A 21572-nucleotide genomic window follows, 5' to 3' on the forward strand; every position below is an offset into this window, starting at 1 on the left:
TGGTATTAGTGCTTTCAGAGGCACCCAATGGCATAGCTTAATGTGGAGAGCAAATCCAGGGATTAGAGGATACTGCCTCCGGGGGGCGGCGGGGGGTGGACAGGAACAGCCCAGGGAGACATTCTGTGTGCTTTGTTGCAGAGAACAGTCCAAGGGCATGTGTTCCTCTGGGTTCAAATTCTGCCTCTCTTGTTTATTAGCTGTACAACTTTGGGCAAGCCGTCCCACCACCCTGGAGACATAGATCCTGTTCTGGTTACCTCTATTCTGTCCCCAGCACTTAGTCCAAGTGCCTAAAACATGGCTGTGAAGTAAATACACGAATGAGAATTGAATGCCTTGACAAATGAATCAGGGGATGAAACCAAATGATAGCCCATAAAAGCCAGAAAACCACTACCTTCATTCAGTTCATCTCAACAGCGTGGTGTGGTGGGAGCATTGTGAGGCTCAGGCTCAAGTTCAGGTCCCAGAACTGCACCTAAGAACACCCGTGGACGAATGCCTGCTCTTACTCTCCAAGCCCCAGCCTCCTCCTCCTTGACAGGCCTCTCTCGCTGTGTCTCCGTGAGTTTACACTACAGATGCTGCGCCCCAGAGCATGGCACAGCCTGGACAGATTTGGGGCCCCATCCACACAGGCAGCCTCCCAAGCCCCCTTACTAGCTTCAGTCGTATTGTGGTGTCGGGTAAGCTACTTGATGTCCCTGAAACCCAGTTTTTTTTCCTTAGTAAATTACAGAGAAAAATCCCTCGTCTTTCTTGCCTCCTTCTTCATGGCATTCAAGACTTGATGACTTCCTTGAGGGCAGTGCAGCGTGAACAGAATGGACTCCAGGACCCAGACTGTCTGGGGTCAAATCCTGGCTCTGAAACTTACTGCTATGTGACCTTAGGCAAGTTACGTAAACTCTCTGGCCTCTGTTTCCCACGTGTCTTATGAGGGGATTATAAAAGTGTCATGTAAGTGTTAGTGACATAAATACAAAACATAGTATATGTCCCCAAATCTAGCAGAATACTGGATACACAGTAAGCACTTACTAAGGGGTAGTTCCCCTTCCTGTCCCTGACTCTACCATATGGCTCACCAAAGTGAAGGGCCGTTTGTCCGTGGTCTGCTCACCTCCCATATTCATCTTGAGATGTGGAGGAAAGGCCTCCTCTGGCCCCGGCACAGTCCTGCGCTCTAACTCAGGGCTCCTGTCCCAGCTCCCAGAAACACCCACTGATCGCTTAGCAAAGGCCCTGTCTTCTCCTGCGGACGGCGGGCTCCATCACACAGTCTCGTGCTACCCCTGTCGGACGTTGCTTAAACACATAATTACAGACCGAGCTGTGGGTTATTTGCATTCTGCTATTGATGTTAGCATGACAGATTCAGCTGCCGCATCCATAACTCTGCAGAAATGCTCCATTATTCAATCCCAGCGAGCAGGGACGCTGACCATTAAATCAGCGAGCACAATTGAAGGGCTGTGAGAAGTCATGGCTAATTTGAAATTTTATTAGCTATTGCCTGCTCTTGTTTACCACCGAAGCAGACCCTGGAAGCTGGGCTTTTACCTCTTTATAAACACTCTGCTCTGTGGCATCTTGGAAGAACTTCTTCCTGTTCTCTAGTCCTGGGAGCAGGTGAGCCAGGAATCATTATTATTAATTTATATTAAATGATGATGATGATGATGACGACGACGACCACAAGCATTGTGCTAAATGCCTGACAAGGAATGCTTTTGAGGAATGTGTCATTGAATCTTCCTTGCGCTGTGAGGTAGCCACTGTTGTCAGCATCACCCTCATTTAATTATCTTATTTTTTTAAAAAAAGATTTATTTATTTTTTGGAGCGAGAGAGAGAAACTCAAGCAGACTCCCTGCTGAGCATGGAGCCCGATGCAGGTCTTGATCTCATGACCCTGAGAGCATGACCGGAGCCAAAATCAAGAGTTGGATGCTCAACTGACTGAGCCACCCAGGCACCCCATCACCCTCATTTTAGAGAAGGAACTGGAGGCTCAAAGTGGTAGAGTAACTTGGTCAAGTTTGTGTAGTCCAGGGCTGACTTGGAATCTGAGCCCAGGTCTTTCTTAAGTATGAAAGGTTCTTTGAGTCCTGAAGAGACTTTTGGGAACTATTTCTTAAGTGAAAAGCATGAATTTAGGAGTCTTGCTGAAATACCACTCTTCCGTGCCCTTTCGGCTCCCTGAGTGACCTCAATCACAGCACTCGCTCCCCCTCTCCTCACTCTACTGTAGATTTTCTCTGTCTCCTTCCCCAGACATGGAGCTCATTTCAGTATCCCTGTGTCTCCTTTTCTAGCTTCCGCCCCAGCTTCAACCTTGCTTCAGGAATCAGGCCTCCCCACACTCCTTTTATCTTTCCTTTTCTTTTTTTTTTTAAAAGATTTAATTTATTCATTTGACAGACAGAGATCACAAGTAGGCAGAGAGAGAGAGGGAAGCAGGCTCCCTGCTGAGCAGAGAGCTCAATGTGGGGCTCGATCCCAGGACCCTGGGATCATGACCTGAGCCGAAGGTCTCAGCAAGGGCTCTGAGCTTCAATTCCGCTTCAGTTCCAAGCACGACCAGACGTACCTCACAGATAGACCTCGGGGTTAGGGGAGATCATGGACATGGGGTATTTGGCATGATGACCAGCACCTGAGTCTGTGCTTGGTAAACAAGAGTCCCTGTTAGCTCCTTGGCCAGGTGCTTCCCTCGGACAGGTATCCTCACCACGGACCAGTCCTGGCTCCCTCCCGTCACACATTTCAGGGCGGCCCTTTCTGGATACAGCCTGGCTTTGAAGAACTGAATTAGACAAAGATAGCCTGAGAGGCACACCTGTAAGTTAAGGAAATGGAGACCCAGGGGACTTGAAGACTGGGGTTGTCTGAAATGGAGCCACCTCACACAAGCGGGGCTCTCATCAAAGTCCTGGGACTGTAGAATGGCTCATGGGTACGCTTCATAGGACAGAGTGACAAGGCCAGGCCAACGATTCTGTCTGCCTAGGCCTTCCTCGGTGGACACTCCCCCGTCGTTTACTCAGCAAATATTTGTGAAGTAGTAAATGTGGGCTAACCCTCTGCTAATAAAGATGGTCATTATTAAAGGAAGCACCTGCTCCAAAAATGAGCACGGGTGGGGGGCACAAAACTCTTATCAAAGGTGCACTTTACAAGACAGGCTTTTGTGCAAACGGCAGCCTGATATGGGGCAGGCCGGCTGCCGCAGGAAGGGAGATTCGTTTTCTTAGGCAGAGGTGAAAGACTTTGGAAGAGGCATGTTGAGAGGAAAAAGTAGGCTTCGGGGACAGAAAAGTAAACACCTCAATGTATAGTTTTCATGATTCTCCGGTTTGGCTAGTTTGTGAATATTTACACTTTCCAAGAACTTCGTATCTCACTAAATTGTATATTACACACAAGTCGGTTGACTTAGAAAATGTACGTTTTTCATTTGCATGCTATTCCCACTGATAGACCCTTCTTGTGGCAAACAGAAAAACAAACAAAAAACACCAGGAAAATAGGGAGGATTTTTCTCTATTTCCTTAAAATTTTCAGTAAAACCCTCCTGAACTCTAAATCCCAACTTTTGGGAAAGAACATTCCTCCCCCAAGAAACATCCTTTTTTCCTTCCTCTTCTGTTTATGTGGTAAAAGTGAAGGGGGCAGAAGGAAATGGGGCGGAGGCCACTGAGGCTTCTGGAGGCTGGAGGGCGGCAATGCCAGACCCAGCAGTGACGGGCAAAGGGAAGTGGGGAGCAAGTGTCCGGAAGAGTCAGCCCAGGGAGTAAAAAGAAAGATGGGAATAAAAGGGAGGCAGGGAAGGAAAAAACCAGACAAAAGATGCAGGTCTCTGGGGCACCAAATGAACATTTTCCAAAGGGTTTCAAGTTCTTGTGACCCCTGAGCTTGAAGCACCCGCCCTGGGCTAAAATGTTACATTGTGCACGCAGCGCTGGTTTCTGCTAACATGTCCACCTCAGTGCTACCGACTTGGGATAAGGGCCATGCTGTTTCCTCCAGCCCCCTCCTCAGTGCCTGCTCTGCTGGTGGGTGTCAAGTGACCTTGAAAACCAGGGAGTGGGGAACAGGAGAGAAAAAAAAAAATCCAGGCTAGAAGCCTGGAGAGCCAGTTCCTCTCCTGGCTGTGTCACTTTCTCGCTGTGAGACCCTGGGCACACCCCTTCCTACCCCGGAGACATCGTTTGTTCATGCGAAACCAGGAGAGTGAGTTCTGCCAGTCCCTCAGCATTGCTGGTGGGTTCCTGGGCTATAAAGAGTAAATGAGTCATTCAGTGAAGTTCTGGGGTCCTCCCCATTCCCGTGGCCATTCCCCAGAGCCCCCTCTGCAGACAGGTGCTATGGCACAGGGATGGGCGAGGTCCCCTGCCATCAGTCCCTGGTCCTGAGTAGCAGTGGCTTTCTGCTCATTTTGTGATTCTAACAGCTTCCATTGAGCAGTGGGATCCTGGGGGACTCCCTCCCCGCCTGATGTTGGTGTCCTCCTCAGTTAGGTGGGGGTTCACAGGGCAGCCTCTGGGGTTGCCTGACCTAACCTCCTGGCCTTTCTATGCTGTGGGCCCATCTCTCCTGGTGGCCGGCCGGCTGCAACTCCCTCAGAAAGCCAAGGGTGTGCCCGAGGGTCCTACCGAAGGTGGTGGCTCAGCTAGCCTTCTTGGCTTTGTAGACGAGGACCCTGGAGCTTGGGTTCAGTGACCCACTCAGCGTCATCCTGCAGTGAAGTGTGGCAGAGCTGGGAATTTGGTTTCTTTTCTTTCTACATGTCCAGCCATTAGGGACTATGCCAGAGTCTACATCTTTCTCTGTCTGTGCTTTGGGCATCCTAGTTCCTCCACAGAAGGCAGGAATGGACTTGTTGACCTCTCTAGCCCAAACACGGAGCATGGTGCCTTGCACACAGTGAGCATCAAACTTGTTGAATGAATGAACAAAGGAATGAATGATGATCTGAGGACCCCACAGGCAAGCAGCTCAATTGCTTTCGTTGGGCTGTGGGGGTGTGGTAGAGGCCAGTCCCCACCCTGGGAAGAGCTCATTGCTCTCCTTAGAAAGGAGGCACGGGGACAGGCCCGTCCCTTGGGAACCTGTCATGTGGACAGACAGGGAGAAGACTGTCACGCCTCTGGGACAACGGAGTGCTGGGGAAGAAGAAAGAGATGGGGCTGTGGAAGCCGGAAGGCGGGAACCCAGCTTTGGCTGCAGGCTGGGCTGTATCCTGGAGGATGGAATGCTTAAACTGGGACCAGAGGGGTGGACACAAGCCAGCTGAAAGGAGAACAAAGATGGGAGCAGGTGTGGAAATTCATGGACAAGCAAACTTTGTGTTGTAGTTGTTTGCATGGTCCTTATACTCACGGCTCCGCGGACAGCGTGTGACATGTCCTTCTCTCTCTGCGGGCTTAGCTGCTGCCCCTGCTCCACAGCCCAGCCACCAACCTCATTCCTCTGTGGCCACAGAGAGGCCTTACAGCAGCCCGGGAACAGCATCCAGGGAGGCCCTGGGGATGGGGCGTGGAATGGGCCTCCCCCCTCTGTAGGCGTCTGGGAGAAGTTTTTGTCATTTGCTATAATCGACTCTGTGCCTTCTTTAAAAAGGCTTTCAAAATCTCTATCTGCCCCTTGCAACACAGGATTTTTAAAGGTCAATTTCTCTCTTGTCTCTTATCACAAGAAACGTGGTTTAGAGATAGTCTGAAGGGTGACCGAATTCTATGGCTTTATGGGAGCTCTCCGTTCCAGCAATGGGAGATGGGGAGGAGGAGGGAGGGCAGAGAGCTCTGTTCTCTGCTCTCCTGAAATTCCTCCTTCCAGGTGGCATCTATCAATGATCTGTATTGCAACCCACTATCGTTTTTCATGGGACCGACAGCGCCTGAAGAGATTATCACACCTTGAAGCTGCTTACAAATCCTTCATCCAAAGGGGTCTGGTTGTTTTAAGATTCCGGGGGATTTTATATTCTAGTTTCTTTCTTTGGACACACCCATTCTGTTCTAATCCTAGCTTTCTCGCAGATCCACAGTGTGACGTTGGGCACATGACTTCAGCTCACTGAGCCTCAGTTTCCCTGCATGGAAATCTCTGTCCTGCATGTCTGTTTGCGAAGGGCTAGACATCACGTCCACAGAGCACCCAGCATGGTACCTGGCACCTGCCGATGCTCTCTAAACTATGGCTCCTACCTTCTTTTATGTACACTTGAATTATTTCCCTTCTAGCAAGGAGCGTGGGACAGTTTGGGATACAAATTTTAATCAAGAGATGAAAAAGGTCAAAATACACGATTATATGCAGAGACACATTGTGATCTGACGTGAAATAAGTAGTGTGTAAAATTTAATGAAGAGTGTATTCCAATTTTTTAAAATAATTATTTATATATGGATATGTGTATATACATTTATCTATCATAAGTATGCTTCTGTGCTTCTAGGCAGTAAGGTGCAGGAGAACGGGAAATGACCCTTGCAGGTGAGGGACTGAGGCTTAGAGAGGGAGCAAACGGGAGAGCCAGGGTTGAAATCCTGGCAGTCTGGGAAGAGATCCTGCACTTTTCATCGCCGGGCTGTCCTGCCTCTTGGGCACAGTGAGCCCACTTGCCATCCTCACAGCGTGACCCCGCAGGGCAGGCATTCTTATTCTCACTTTACAGACCCTTCACATGTTTGGGCCACAGTTTCACCATCTCTAAAATGGGCAAGAAACGAACATGCCCCATCAGAGTGTCTCTATGTCACAGCTGAGAAGACACATGCCAGCACTTCAGGAGGTTTTCACAGACCGAAGGACACGAAGGAGGGACATCTCCTTGTCAAGTGCGTCAGGGCCTCTCTGCCTGCTGGCTTCGTTGGTCCCTTACTGGCCAGTGCTCTGGTGACATTTGGAGGCACGTAAGGGTGAGGGGAGCCCCGAGAGAGGATCAGCGGACTTGGGGGGGGTGTCACTGAGTCACAGTCAGGATCTGTGTTCTGTTTTCAAATCTACACAATCACCACGAATGAAAACAAACAAATAACGCTAAACCCAACTCAGCCATACTGTTAACTTTTTTCCTTTTTTGTCTCACAGTTTAAAAATACTGCAACAGCATTCTTAATGAAGGTTGAAATTCAGGTTTAATTTGGAAAGGACTGCTTTAGGCCTAGCAAAGTGGGAAAGAAGAGAAGCCACCAGTTTCCAGATAACTTGAAGAGCCAACGGTTGGGTTTTTGATGGAACCGTGAGTCTGAGGTCCAGACACCCTGAAAAGCTCTAATGTGGCCAGAACCTCACAGAGGATGGCAGTTTCTGCCACCCCCCAGCTGTGCAGATTTCCTCCTCATACAGAAACAGGAAGGGTAACACCACAGCCGTCGAGTCTGTGGAGCGGATGCACAATTGCTTTGCAAACCAGAAAATGACACACGAGTTATCATTCTTAGCCTCTGGTCGGCTTTGGGAACTGTGGCAGCTCCTTTAAGTTTGAGGAAGTACTCACAGTGCATTTCTAGGGGGAAGATGAAGCACTGTAAGGTAGGAGAGCTCTGGGGACACAAAGGCGTGTGGAACGGCTCAAGAGTCTTGGGTCCTAGTTCAGGGGCCACGGCACTGACGTTGTGTGTGACGCTGATGTGTGTGATGTAACTTGCCCTTTCTACAACACACAGGGGGTAGAAGGAGGGAGCCAGAGTCCCTGTTCTGTGTCTTTTCCAATCCTGTTACTTGACATTCAACTCTGGTAATCCCTGCTCCAAGCTCCTGAGTTACATCAGCCAGTACGAGTCCCCCAGCTAGACTCTAGCACTTTCTCCTATCCCTGACTTCATCTGGGATTATGCTGTGTCTCATATCATGGCTAAAATAAAAGCATTTATTCCATTCTGCGCCCACTAGATTTAGTTGTTAGGAGAGCAATTTTGTCCAAATGACTGTGGGCTTCCTGAGGGAGAAAAATCAGGCCATGTTCTCTGGTTCTTTATATCGCCCCAGAAAGGAACATGGTGCCTTATGGACAGGAGGAGCCCAGCCAACGTGTGCTTGACCGAACTGAAAACAGCCCAGTCCTAAATATGGCTCACCCCTGTGAGCCTGCCCCATTACTCCCTCCATGAAAACTGTCCCTATTTGGCCAAGACACAGAGGAATAGGCCAGTGAGGATAGCCTTGCCCTCTCTAGTGCTTGGGACAGTCTCCTCTTTATGGTTGTTTCATCCGTGCTACCCTGCAAATCTGGGATCTTGTGCACCATCTCCTTGGCTCCCCCAATGGGTGGAGAACCCGCCGAAATGAGAGGACCGTGGCTGAGACAGTTCCTCATTTTACAGTTAAGAACCCCAGGTTCCCCTATTGATCTGGTCTCCCCAGGTAGTTGTCTTTCCAACCATGATGACCCATGGATGTCTTCCTGGCTAGACTGGAAGCCTCACAGGACAGGGACCATAATCACAATTCCCAGTAGGATACTCAGGCATTTGATAATATTAGTTCAATGAGTGGATGCCCCTTCGCCATGGCAATTCTCCCCCTGCAATGCAACTCCAGGCTTCTTATCTCTCCCTGCAGACTGTGAACTGCACAAGGTGCAGGGACTGTGTCTTTTTTTTTTTTTTTTAATTTCTTTATTTGTTAGAGAGAGAGAGAGAGAGCGCACAGGCAGACAGAGTGGCAGGCAGAGGCAGAGGGAGAAGCAGGCTTCCCGCCGAGCAAGGAGCCCGATGTGGGACTCGATCCCAGGACGCTGGGATCATGACCTGAGCCGAAGGCAGCCGCTTAACCAACTGAGCCACCCAGGCATCCCAGGGACTGTGTCTTATTTGTCTCTGAGGTCCCAGGACCCAGAACGGGGCATCATGCAGAGCAGACGTTCAGTTAATGTTTGTTGAGTGAGTCAAGGAACTCAGGCTACAGTGCTATCACGTGGCTATGCTGAGAGATATGGAAAAGTTCATTCCAGTCTATAAAATGCTCCATAAAGACAAGAGGTGTCATTTCCTATCATTTGATAGTTCTTTTCTAGTCCTTCCTGGTTCATCTATCACAATGGCTGGAGGAGACCCCATTTCCCCAGGGCCTAAATTAACCCTGTTTCTTATGATGGGAAGCTCTTTTACCCACCAGAGCTGTGGGGCTCTGGGCTCCTGCGTGCTCATGCCCTGTGTAACACTGGTGACTTCTAGCCCTGGGAGAGCTGGCTGAAGGATGGCCAACAGGATACACATGTGTGCTTCACACGAGGGAACAGGGGAAACTTCTTCCAGAACCTATTCTTGTATGTGTGCCCTTTCCCCATATTTCTCAAGGCCACTCAGTTCTTTGGCTGCCCAGATGTTCAACAGCTGTTTGAGGGCTTTGGCCAAGACCCTGCCTTCTTTACAGGGGAATGACTTCATGGTGCAACTCTTGTCCCCTTTCCTTCTAATTACATGAAGTTATTGTTGGTAATGAGAATTGCCTCTATAGGCAAAGTGAAAAAAGCTGAGGAAAGATACAGATAATTTAGGCTGACATCTCTTTCCTATGAAGAACAAATATTATTGCACTTTTTCTTGCCTGAAGACAGGGATGCTTGGGGCCCTAGCTGTGTCTTGCTCTGCTTTGCCCATGGTGATCTCTCTGATCAGAAAGTCCTTTCCTTTTTTTTTTTATAATAATCTTTTAATTTTTTAAAAGATTATTTGTTTATTTGACAGGGAGAGAGAGAGAGAGAGACACCAAGAGAGGGAACACAAGCAGGGGGAGTGGGAGAAGCAGGCTTCTGGCTGAGCAGGGAGCCTGATGTGGGGTTCGATCCCAGGACCCTGGGATCATGACCTGAGCCAAAGGCAGACGCTTAACGACTGAGCCACCCAGGCGCCCCAGAAAGCCCTTTCCTTTCAAGAAATACCTGCCTACTCAAGTATCACCTCCCTAGTGAATGTTTCCTTGCTCCCACACCAACCAATATATAAGTCTGCACAGCATTCACACTGTCCACTAGCCCTTCACCGTGGGCTTTTCCTTCCCCACCTGAATTCCTAGAGCACAGTGAGAAGGTTTTGTCATCTCTGTGCCTGGCCTAGGGCCTGGCCCCATAGGAGGAACTGTGGATATTTATGGAGTATAAGAATCAATAGACTTGGGTAGGGTTCATGTTGATTAAGTGACATTTCAACCCTGCAAGGTCATAAGAGGAGAACTTGGACCCACTGTTTCTGCCAAGCTACTAAGGCTCAATCCCACGAGCTCCTCATGGACAACTACTCCACTGGGCCCAGACCCGGGTGCATAGGCCTGATCACCTCCTGGAGGCAGGCAGCAGGTGGATGGACTGAAAGCCAGTTAGACCAAGCTCGGTGGTCTGAAGTAGCCCTTTCCAGGCTGCTGGAGACGATAGACGGTAAACGAATTAGAATAACCATGATAAACCCTTGTGGCCTTTTAATCCATATGGCACTCTGAGATTGCAAAGTCATTCTAAGTAGAAAATTCCCAGAGGTTGGGGTGCTCAGTAGGTGGCCTGCTGATTTCCTACTCTGTGCCGTATACTTACCAAATCCCTGAACATCCATGTTTACGTGCTGCATAAACACATTAGGACCAGGCCAGCTATCAGGCCATTGTTAGAAAGGAATGGTCGACGGTTTCAAATTTTTTTCATTTCTCTATCTTTTTAATCTCTTCTACTAACCCCCTGAGATTAGGAGAGTCAGGAAGAATCAATCTGTCTTCTAAGGGAGAGTAGAGCACATTGTGATAATATTTATTCAAATAACACAACAGAAGAAAGAAGGCTAATGCTAGGGCCAATCTAAAGATTGGAATGGTCCTCATGATCTAATTGCCCATTGCATGAATAGAGAGTGTGAGGCCCAGAGACATCAAGTAACTTGCTTAGGGATACACAGGGGATCGATAGGGATTGGAACCCTGGTCTCTTCTCTCCCAGCTGAGAAATATTCCACAAGACTAGGGCCTCTCTTCCTTAGGGTCTGGACTGTGCAGCACTTGAAAAAACCCAATTAACTAAGACCCATTCTAGGATAAACCCCCAGGGACAGAGGTTGTGTGGGCAAAGGTGGCTTGGTGGGGGTTACTACCAGAATCAGGGGAGAAGGCATCACAACCAAAGGTAACTCAACCTGCCTCTGCGGGAGAAGCATCCTTGCTGCTACTTTCTGTGACACAAAACTGGACGGGCGTCTTCTTGTCCATTTCCAGTGAGGGGGATTGCACAACTGTGCCAGGCAACACATCCCAATATTGAATTGCTAGAAAATTCTTTCTTCCATATGCCTTATCCTTTCCACTGGCTGTCAGATGGCCATTAATTTCATTTCTGTTATTTCATTTAAATTAATTAAGATGGAACAACTAGAGACATGTACTCATTCCTTCCACCACATGTGCAGTTTGATGCGCACCTGTTGCCCTGGACCCCCGCCCGACCCCCGCCCAAGCTGCACAGCGTCCCCAGGGCCAGGGACCTACCTCCATCGTTGTCTTTGCCATCACCGCAGGCAGTTTCCATGGACGTGTCACAGCCCGCTCCTCTCCAGCCCAGCTGGCAGACGCAGTGCCAGCCATTTAGGTCCAGGGTACATCTGCCATTGCCGTTGCACAAGCCAGGGCAACCCTCTGCAAGGCAAAGCATACAGCATGGAGCTCTGACCGTCCGCAGCCACCTGCCGTCACACACACTCATGCTCCTCCTGCCTGCTCGGGAACTGCTCTCAGGTCCACCAGCACACCGACACCCTCAGCACCCCGGGAGGCCTGAAACATCCCTCTTGGAAAAGTGATCAGGATTCCCAAGGGGGAGTCTGTGGATATGAGCCTGACGGGTGACTGACGGAAACTTCTGCCTGATCCTTGCTCCATGCTCACTCTTGTGTGTTTTTCCCATTTCTAGGGGCTGTTTGAAACAAAGGAATCACCTCTCCATTTACTCCTTATGTTCCCTCGGCACTTCTGGGTCTCATTCTAGAAGGGCTATCCTTTTTACTGGAGGAAGTACTGTTGTACTGTTACTTGCACCGGACCCTAGGTTCTTCATTTATTTTGTCCCATTTTCTCCTGAACAACTGTCTTTGCTTTGAGGAAGAGCCCTTGGGTCTTCTCCTTCCCATCTTCTCTATCGCAACTAGGAAGAGGGTTCTGCACGCAGAGGACCCCAACGACTGCCATGAGAGAGATGATCTAGGGCTGTCTGGGATTGCAAATGCAGCTATGGGCAGGCTGCCCTTCCCCGATTTTGTTCATCTGTCTATCTGGGTGCCTGTCATGTATCAAGCACCTTCTCTCTCTGGGCTAGCACGGCAGGTAGAGAGATGGACAAGACCTACTTCTTATTCTTGGGGGGCATGCAGGCTATCAGAGAAGACAGATTTGTATAAGCAAAATATTCCACTGCTAAATGCTCCTGGGGAGAGGTACACAGCCTGGTGGGAACCAGATACGGGAGGGGCCAATGTCTGAGGGAACCTTGGGTGATGGCATCAAGAAGGGTCAGGTGATGTCTAATTCCACCGTGGTCCCACTTTGCCCATATCATAAGGTAGGGAATTATCCTTACCAGTCGAGTAGATTTACAGGTTTTTTATTACCACCCTTTTGAACCCTTCTCTTTGAGTTCATGGCTCAGAAATCTATGTCTGAGAATCTGTTAAATTACATGGTTCACTTCGGCTTCTCATTGACCCTTAGTTTTCATTCAAGTCTTCATTTTAACACCTGCCAACTCCTTCCTCAGAGAGGCTACCAAAAAACAAAAAAAACCTAAAAAACAAACAAAAAAACCCCCCCACAAAACCACCTTTCATTGGCCTGCCTTCTGTGTCTTCTCTCTGGCCCTATGCAGTCTCAGGGAAGGGTACGGATGTCAAAGTCATCTATAAAACTAAATTTATTATGAGCAGCAAACTGCTACAAATATGGCTATAAAGTAAATTTTCTGCCACAAAATAACCAAAAATTGACCACTTATTCTTAAATGGGACAAGGGTGAATGTAGCTATCTAATCCAAGATGCAGGCCGAGGCAGGGATGCCCTGAATGACCCACCAATTAGAATATAAAACTTTAGTGTTTCAAGGCCTGTTAGTAGTTGGCTTTTATTACAAAGTAAAAGAAAAGAACCTGTTCATTTGTATTTGAGATGTTCAGACAGCAGCCAATCAATCACTCTGGCCACCTGTTTGTCATTCAAAGGAAGAAACAGTTATTGACTATGCACTCCAAGCCTAGCAGGGATCCTTGCAGAAGCCTACTGGGAAGGGTGGGAAGCCACCAGCATGGCTCCCCGCAGGTGACCGGGACAGCAGGTGTACAAGCGTAGGGACAGTGCTGTGGCATGCAGGTGATCAGCCAGGCATCTGGACCCGGCTCCCAACACCAGCCACCCTTCCTGGTCCAAACAATGAGAGACCCCCTCTTTCCCCAACTAGTCCCATTTAGATGTTTATCCATCCAGTGGGACGGCCTTTCAACGGAGCCTCATTTGTATTTGAAATCTTGGAGGAAGGAAGTTGAGTCCAATTGTTAAAAAGGGTAGTAGATTGCTTTCTCCTGCTCCAAGATGTAGCCTCCCACCAGCGGCAAAGAGTACAAGCCTGGATGCCTGACCCACCTGGTTCACCACTTGGTGGCTTTTATGACCTTGTTTAATTTCTTTGAGCCTCAGCCTACTTATACAATGGGGTTGCTCAGGGGATTAAATAATATAATGTATGCATGATGCACAAAGTCTGACCTACAGCTTAAAGACAGTATAAAAGTCAGTCTTCTACTGACTTTTACCTCCTATTTTAAGTAGAAGGCATACACTGGCATGGATTGTACCCATAACCTCACACAGGCTCACAGAATGGCAATATAGAGACTTGAGGCACTTGTCTAGGTCAATATCACCCAACTTTGTCTGTGAAGGCTCAGATAATAAATATTTTAGGCTTGTGAGCCATAGGGTCTCAGTTGCAATTACTCAAATCTGCTATTGTAGTGGGAAAGCAGCCAGATGTAACATACATCAATATGTCAATGAATGACAGCTGTGTTCCGATAAAACTTTATTTACAAAAACAGATGATGGGCCAGATTTGGTTTGTGTGCTGTAGTTTGCCACCTGCTGGTTTAGAGGCTTCAGGACAGCGATACAATGACAGTTGCCATCTACTGAGGGTCTACCATGGCTTGCCACTGTGCTAGACACTTCACATAAATTACTTTTAAAATAAATAACTTTTTGTTATTTTTTCAGATCCTGATTTTCTAAGGCAGTTCCAATTTTACACCACTTAATCCTAAACTGTAAATTAAAACCACATGCTGTAACACAGTGTGGACTTTGGAACTGGGCAGACCCCAATTCAAATCCCCATACCACCTTTTTAGTTACTACCCATGGGATGACTGGCAAATCATTTAACTCTCTCTGCCTCAGTATTGTCATCTATAAGATGGAGGTAATGCCTAATTCAAAGCGTTGCTGGGAAAATTAATGAGATAATGCGTGTTAATTATTTAGCATGGTGGGTAACCTAAGTAGGCATTCAATAAATGACGGGTGCTATTATTATTATTGAATTGATTTGTCTTAATGTTGCATAACTTCACCAAGAAATTCACAAAATCAGAAAATAACCTTTGTGAGTCCCAACTGTATAAACGTCTGGGTAAGAGCTATGGTCCTCATAACACAAACCTTGCCAAAGAGAGCTGAGACGAGCCCAACAACATGGTCATGGGGGTTAACATGCAGCTCAGTGGGAGGCAGCAAGATGGGTTCGAGGCCATGAGTCCCAGCCCAGGGCCACTACTTCATACTTTCCTAGTGCTCTGTCCTCCTTGGAAGCAAGTGTCCCAAGTATATGTAAATTATTAATTTTGTCATTAGTTTAATGTCTTATTCCCTCCATTAGAATATAAACTCCATAAAGGCAATGTTGGCTTTAATCCAGCGCCTTACACACAGCAGGTACTCAAAGTGTATTTTTTGAATCAATGAACGAGACAAGAGACTGGGTTCTGGTACCTGCTGCCTAACTTGTGGGATCTCTGCAAAGTTACCTTTCCTCTTTTGGCCTCAATTTTCTTATCTAGAAAATGAAGGTTCAGACAAGATGACGTATTAGGTCCTTCTAGTACAAGTGACCCAAAAGAGAGGCTCAGAACTTTAGTCAGCACCTACAGGATGCCAGGGAGGTGTGTTCAATTCTAGGGCATACAGAGATGAGATACATCTTCTGCCCTTGATAATTTTATACTCTATTTACCTATACCTTACTTTGTTCCAGGAAGGACTTGCAATGGGTCTCATAATCTCAAGCAATACTTCTCAAAGTGAATTTTGCAGAATGCCAGTTCCATGAGGTCCTCAAAACCAAGCTTCTGTGGTCAAGTAAGTTTGGAAAACATTTTATCCTATAATCTCACTCTAGAAAGTCACACTGAACATTAATACCTTAAAGGCTCCGAGGGTCTTACAAGGAAGAAACCTGCTTATTTGATCATCAGGACAATTTCCAATTTGACCTCAGAACTTTCTTTCCCCTATAACCACTTATAATAATGGGGAAGAGTCCATTCCACAAAGCCCTCTTTGGGAACCCCTCTCCGGTGAGCTCGTCTTAGTGCACGATGCCGAGTGCACATATTCTGTGCTGCTCAGAGACCTCCGAGGGGGCGAGTGTTCTCAGGGAGGGGAAGCTCTCTATGTGAAATCACAGCAACACTTTAAGTATTGCTAGTTTCCTCAGATGGACCAAGTTATACCCTGGGGATCTGCACTGTCCTCTCCATTTCAGGGTTTCAGAGGGACCTTGAGTATTTGTGGGTTAAATGAGGTTTGCTCTCAGCCAGCAGTTTCTTCTGGAGTGATCACACCCCCATTAGCCAGGATGAGGCAGCCTCCTCTGGGGTGACTTGCTGACTTTCTTAAAGCAAAACACCCATCCTTACCCACCACTAAAGCTCATTAATTCTACAAACTCTGAGACTCATCAATAATTCAGAGAACCCAACTGACATTAACAATCCCCTCTGGAAGGACTCACATCAGGCATTTGCTAGAACCAAAATAATGTAATTTCAAGGTTTAGAGAAGGCCCAAGCTTTTCAAAAGAAAAGATGCCCTTTAAATGACAAGGGACCACTTTATCTTCAGCCTTCTGTGTAAGCCTATGAAGAAGTCCCCTTGAAGGCAGCATAGGTATGACAGGAAGGCTTTCCAAATCCTCGAAGACAGTTTTTAGTTAAGTGGCAAAGGAGCTGTGTATTAACCCTATTTTATATCGGAATGTCCCATTTCTTTATGGCTGTTCTTCCAGTCCTCTTGTACTTTTTCATCCCTACAGTCACTTCCCTAGACAAGGTCACCATCATCTCCCACCTCCATGATGCCAAGAGTCTCCTAATTGGTCTGTTTGCCCCCCAATGCTCCCCCTCAACTCTTTTTTCCCCACTATGGCCAGACAAATCCTTCCAAATCACAAATGTCATCATCAAGCCACCATCCTGCTTTTAATAACCTTTAGTGGCTTTCTCATATGCTTCTGCCTAAAGTTCACAAACTTGGTCTATAAGGCCCTGCCTAAATTGGAGGGATCTTCTTGCTAGGTGACCCCTGGACATCTCCCATCATAACCCTCATCACACTCATTGGAATTGTTTTATTAGTGTCTACTCTGCTAAACTGCAGCAATACAAGAATAGGAAGCATTTCTGTTGTGTGGTATGCACATTTTCTGGCGCTTAGGAGGAGTTCAGCATTATCTGTTACGTGCATGTTGCTTCTTTAGAATCTACTGACACAAATGGAAAACAAAGAACAAAAGTCGGCTAGTCTTTGCTGGCATGATACTCTACTCAGACAAGTCCGAAGTTTGCATGGCAGGTCTCTGAAATCTTTTTTTTAGAATTAGAACCCATTATACCAGAAAGTCAGCAGGATGGGGGCCTGGTTCAAACACAGATTTTGGTAAAAAAAAAATTGTCTTTTAAAGCAAGTAATGATTTATTGGCCTAATCCAAATAAAGGTCTGGTGATATTTTTTGAACTAAAGATCAGAACAGGTGGTTTGAGGGAGAATATATATCACTTCCTGGTGAGGGTGCCAGTTTGGAAGGCATGGCTTGGAGGAAGACAATATCGGAAATTATGGGACATTCCTGGTGAATGATGATAGAAGACAGAATGTTGGAAATACGGATTGGGTCAGGAAATTCAAACTCCTGGCTCTGGGACTCACTATAAGGGTGACCCAGGGTGGGCTCCCCAACTTCCTCAACTGCAATTTCCTTTTCCAATAAAATGAGTATAGTTATATCTGCTCCCTTAAAAAAATTCAAAGAACTTAAGACTCACGGATATGAAAAAAATTCAGACAGTACAAAAAATTCTACCAAAGAGATGGTTACATCATTAAATTTAATCCATACCGAAGATTCCTCTGATAATGATCATGTGCGAGATGCCTATTTTAAAGAGGCTCAAAGGGACTACTCTCTCTTGCCGGAATGACTACATTCTCAGCTGAAGACCAGCATGTAAAATGCAAGGAACCTCACTTCTCGACACCAGGCATCCATCTGATGGGCCCCATTAACACCTTTTCTGTACTTGGCAAAGATGTTCTGATTGGAAAGCAGTCAGTCATTTATGTTTCCCCCAAACCCTTTCCATAAGTTTTTAAACAGCTGTTACTATCTCTTATTAAAAGCAAATTTAGCCATTTTCTTTACAATTTCAAAAATGACTCTGGCTAATGAAGTTCTCCAAATTAAGGGTGAGGATAAGAATATGATGATAAAATAGCATCACTAATGTTTTTTGAGCATTACCCCTGCCCATTTGCTAAACACGTTACATTCATTATTTTCCTTAATCCTAATGCCAACCCTATGAGGGAGGTCCTGTTACCAAGTTCATTGTACAAAGACTCCCAAGTGAAGGGACGTTAAGTAACTTGCCCAAGATCATCCAGTTCATTACCTGGTGGACTTGGGATTCATTGTCAGGCAGTCTGACAAGGAAGTATTTTTCCTTAACCACCGAGCACATACTCTGTGCCAGGTGATAAGTTAGGACTTCAGGATAAAACGATGAATATTATAGGATATTTCTCCTCAGGGGGGTTGGGGTCTCCTCAGGGGGGTTGTGCACCCACATATGGGTGCACACATATCTGATCTTTCCAGACTTACTCTTAGAGGAATCAGACCTATTTGGGTAAATGGGGCACTAGCTAATTAATAAAGATGTTGAAAAGGGAATTACTTTGCCTATACGGAACACTCCTTGAACATAAACCTTACCAAACTTGGGCCTTCTCTGACAAGGAAAAAAAAAAGCCACAAAACAAGCACACAGACCACCCACTTCCCAAGGTCAGGGGTCTGTGTCCCCAGCCGCCTAGAGCCTGTCACAGCACCTAGCACACAGCACTAGTACTAGCGAGTGCTTCATATGTGGTTGTTGGATGAATGACCAGGACAACAGTAATGTAATGTAGTTGTTCAGACTTCTGAGCTTGCTCTGGAGCCTCTTCTTTTCTCAGGTCACCCACCCTGGTCCTCAGTATCTTAATTCTGATGGACTACAGGCTGTAAGGGATGGGCAGGGTGGCAGAAGATGGGGCAGAACAAGTGAGGGGGCGTATGTGTGCACGTGGAGGGAAGGACAACAGCACAATGGTAATGTCACAGACAGAGCGAGCACTTTGGGGGAAGAATGACGCTCCAGGTATATCAACCACCTCATGACCAAAACCCCACCCTTTGGGGAGCAAACGCTGGGACAAAGCTGGGGATGTGGCAGCATCTAGACACCATGCTTCTGGGGTGTATATACATTGCTTATATACACATTTCTTCTTTTATGCTCATACACAAACACACACACAAAGACAATAGGAAAATAGAGGAAGGAAGACCATACCTTTAACTACCCTATCCAGATAGTGCGCTTGGGGAATAAAAGACAGGACATTTAAGGTAGGATCAAATAAATGCAACACTGCCTGCCACGTACATAACCATGCCAGGTGCCCAGGGGACCGGGGGGGGGGTGTGCCCCATGTTTGGGACAGACCTGCCATGGTGGGGAAAAATAAAACCAAAGACAAGATGACATGAGAGAGAAGGAGGGAGAGCAAGCACATTCTCCAGGAAGGGTCAAAAGGAACTTCAACTCATTCTATGATCCAGGGATTCGGAAAGGTCATCATGGATAAGAAGACATATGGCTAGGGGAAACAGGAGAAAAAGGAGGATAGGAAGGTGCAGACATGGCCATGCTCCTGCTCTGTCATGGGTATTCAACTTTATGGAACACTAGAACTTGCCCTTTGTCTATCCAGAGGAGCGTGCAGCTTCCGTTTTGGGGAAGCAGCCATATAAGAGCAAGTGTTCTCTGTCTGGGCAGAGGGGCTTCCTGGCAGCTGGAACTTAGACATATGCAAACTTGGGATCATCTCTGATATGCACTAGGGAAGTGGACTGAGTCTTTGGTCAAATATACCACCAGACTATCTGTTTGCCATTCTTGAATTTTCCATGGACACGTGTGTCCACACAGACTCGAATGCAGAATGCTTGGCGTTCTAAGTAAGAAGCATTTCTCCTTGGTGCATCTTATGGAGACTGTAAGGTTGGGACAATGGATGTCACTGTGAGAAACAAGAAAAAGAAAAGAAAACCTGGCCACTTCTCAATGCTTGCTAACTCAAAAGACAGAATGGTGTACAGTTTGTCTTCCAATGGAGGGGTTGCACCCAAGGCTTGACTCACTCAGCAATCGAAGGTTTTGCTTCTCTGTGAGGATGGGTGTCAAACATTGTTCTGAAATAAACCCCACGGTGTATCTATGTGGCTGGGTCTTGAAAGCAGAGCAGCCCTCTTTGTTCCTGGCATCAATCAGTAGTGCCGTCTCACCTTCCCCACCTGGACTCCTCATAGCTACTGGGGGAGCTTCCCTCCTACCCCTTTCTCTACAGCTCCCACGTGGGCTCCCACAATGGCCAGACCAACGGCCGTCTCCTGAAGGGCGCGATGCTTTCTGCCACGGGGGCCTCCATCCTCGGCTTGATTGCACACATGAATCCAAAGCATGTAAGTAGGACTGGACTGCAATGGTGGGGCCTTATGTGGAAGCCCTAGGGTTCTAGCAACTGCAAGAACATTCTTCCTTTCTTCACTAAAAAAAAATAAAATAAAAATTTATTTTTTCAGTCCTCTGGGTAGAACAGACACTGTTGCTGGTCATCAATATATATTTGCCACAAAAGACGGGTGGATGAGAGGCTATGTGTCTGGTTGAGGTTTCCATGTGGTCTTTGCTTCTAGATGAAATATGCTCCTGGAGGCTGCACAGCCAAGTGGAAAATTGGGAAGACGAGAATTTAACTGGGCCTGCGTGCTTCCCCTTCATTCTTATGGAGTCCATGAGAGCACAAGACAGAAGAAAAGAAAGTGGAGGAGAATGGCATATGAAAGCAAGAGTGTATAAACAAAGTTGGAAAATGCTGAATAATGAAAGACAGGGCTGACCCACAGGTAGCACAGCCCAGGAAGTGTCTCTGGCTAAGGTGAAGACTCTTGATTCTTGGTTCATCTGTTATGCCTATCTTAGTCAAGTTGTTCATCTCATTTTTCAGGGTGACCTAAAAATCTCTTAGACATCGCCTCCCTTGATATGTCACCTGAGAATAATAATACACAGGGTCTCCTGTACTTCCTGGCTCAGTTGGTGTTCTCAGCTTTTGGATCTGTTGAGGTTTGCACACAGTCATGATCACAGATTGTTGTAATCACTGAGCCCACTGGCAGAAGAGTCAGAGCTTCTCTCATGGGTTGGAAAGGATGACGAGGCTGGCTCTGGTGGTGAGGACAGATTATACCTCCTCTGCAGGCTAGTCTCCCCAAGCCTAGGGCTGACTTCACAGAGCTCTCTTTTAATGCCTTTTTGCCATGTCATTTTTAATAAATGAGTAATAAAAATCTCTATTAAGTGTAAGTATAATAATACTCTAATACCTTTAAAAAATGCTTCCTAATTTCTCATCATGCGCGGGAAGAGCAGATAGTGGAAGTGACTGAGGCAGACTCAGGTTACAGTGCTGTGGGTTTCAGGAGACAAAATGGGCATTTGAAACTCCAAGCTCTGGTTCCACAAACCACTGTCACACAGTGATCCTGAGCCACACTGTGAGTCCAGAAGCTAAAAATGGCCGGTCAATACCAAACCCAAGAGTTTTCTGCAAACAGAATAGGGCTTCCTTCTACTTAAGACGAACTGTAACTGAATCTTTGAAGTCCAATGCCATTTATTATAAAAGCCACATGCAAGTAGTCATACTCATATGCCTTGAAATCACTTAACAAAACCACCATGAGTTTGATGTTAAGGTGACTTTCAGGAAAGATGACACAAATTCCATGATTTGCACTAGTGAGGGGTTGAATGCGAATCCTTCTCTTTCTTCATGACCTCTCTCTGCTGTGCTACTTTTTCAACCATTTGCACACTTTCCTACACTCCTTCTCCATTCCCAAATGCAAGAACTGAGATAGGAGGCACAGCTACTTAT

At 46.8% G+C, this 21572-nt stretch overlaps 1 protein-coding gene across 3 annotated transcripts in view; it reads right to left on the reverse strand.

The window, feature by feature from the left end:
- TENM4 (teneurin transmembrane protein 4) overlaps window positions 1-21572 on the reverse strand; it is a gene marked incomplete at its 5' end in the record, with an annotated part of 373412 nt that overhangs the window by 90726 nt on the left and 261114 nt on the right. For 2 of the 3 annotated variants that reach the window (XM_080816827.1, XM_080816826.1), the window contains 2 exons: window positions 11479-11625; window positions 18923-18949. In XM_080816827.1, coding sequence (XP_080672953.1) covers window positions 11479-11625; window positions 18923-18949 — 174 coding nt within the window. The remainder of the gene's footprint in view (window positions 1-11478; window positions 11626-18922; window positions 18950-21572) is intronic. The other variant, XM_080816825.1, reaches the window with a different exon arrangement.

Source organism: Martes martes (genome assembly GCF_963455335.1).
Source record: "Martes martes genome assembly, chromosome: 10".
Taxonomy (NCBI): Eukaryota; Metazoa; Chordata; class Mammalia; order Carnivora; family Mustelidae; genus Martes; species Martes martes.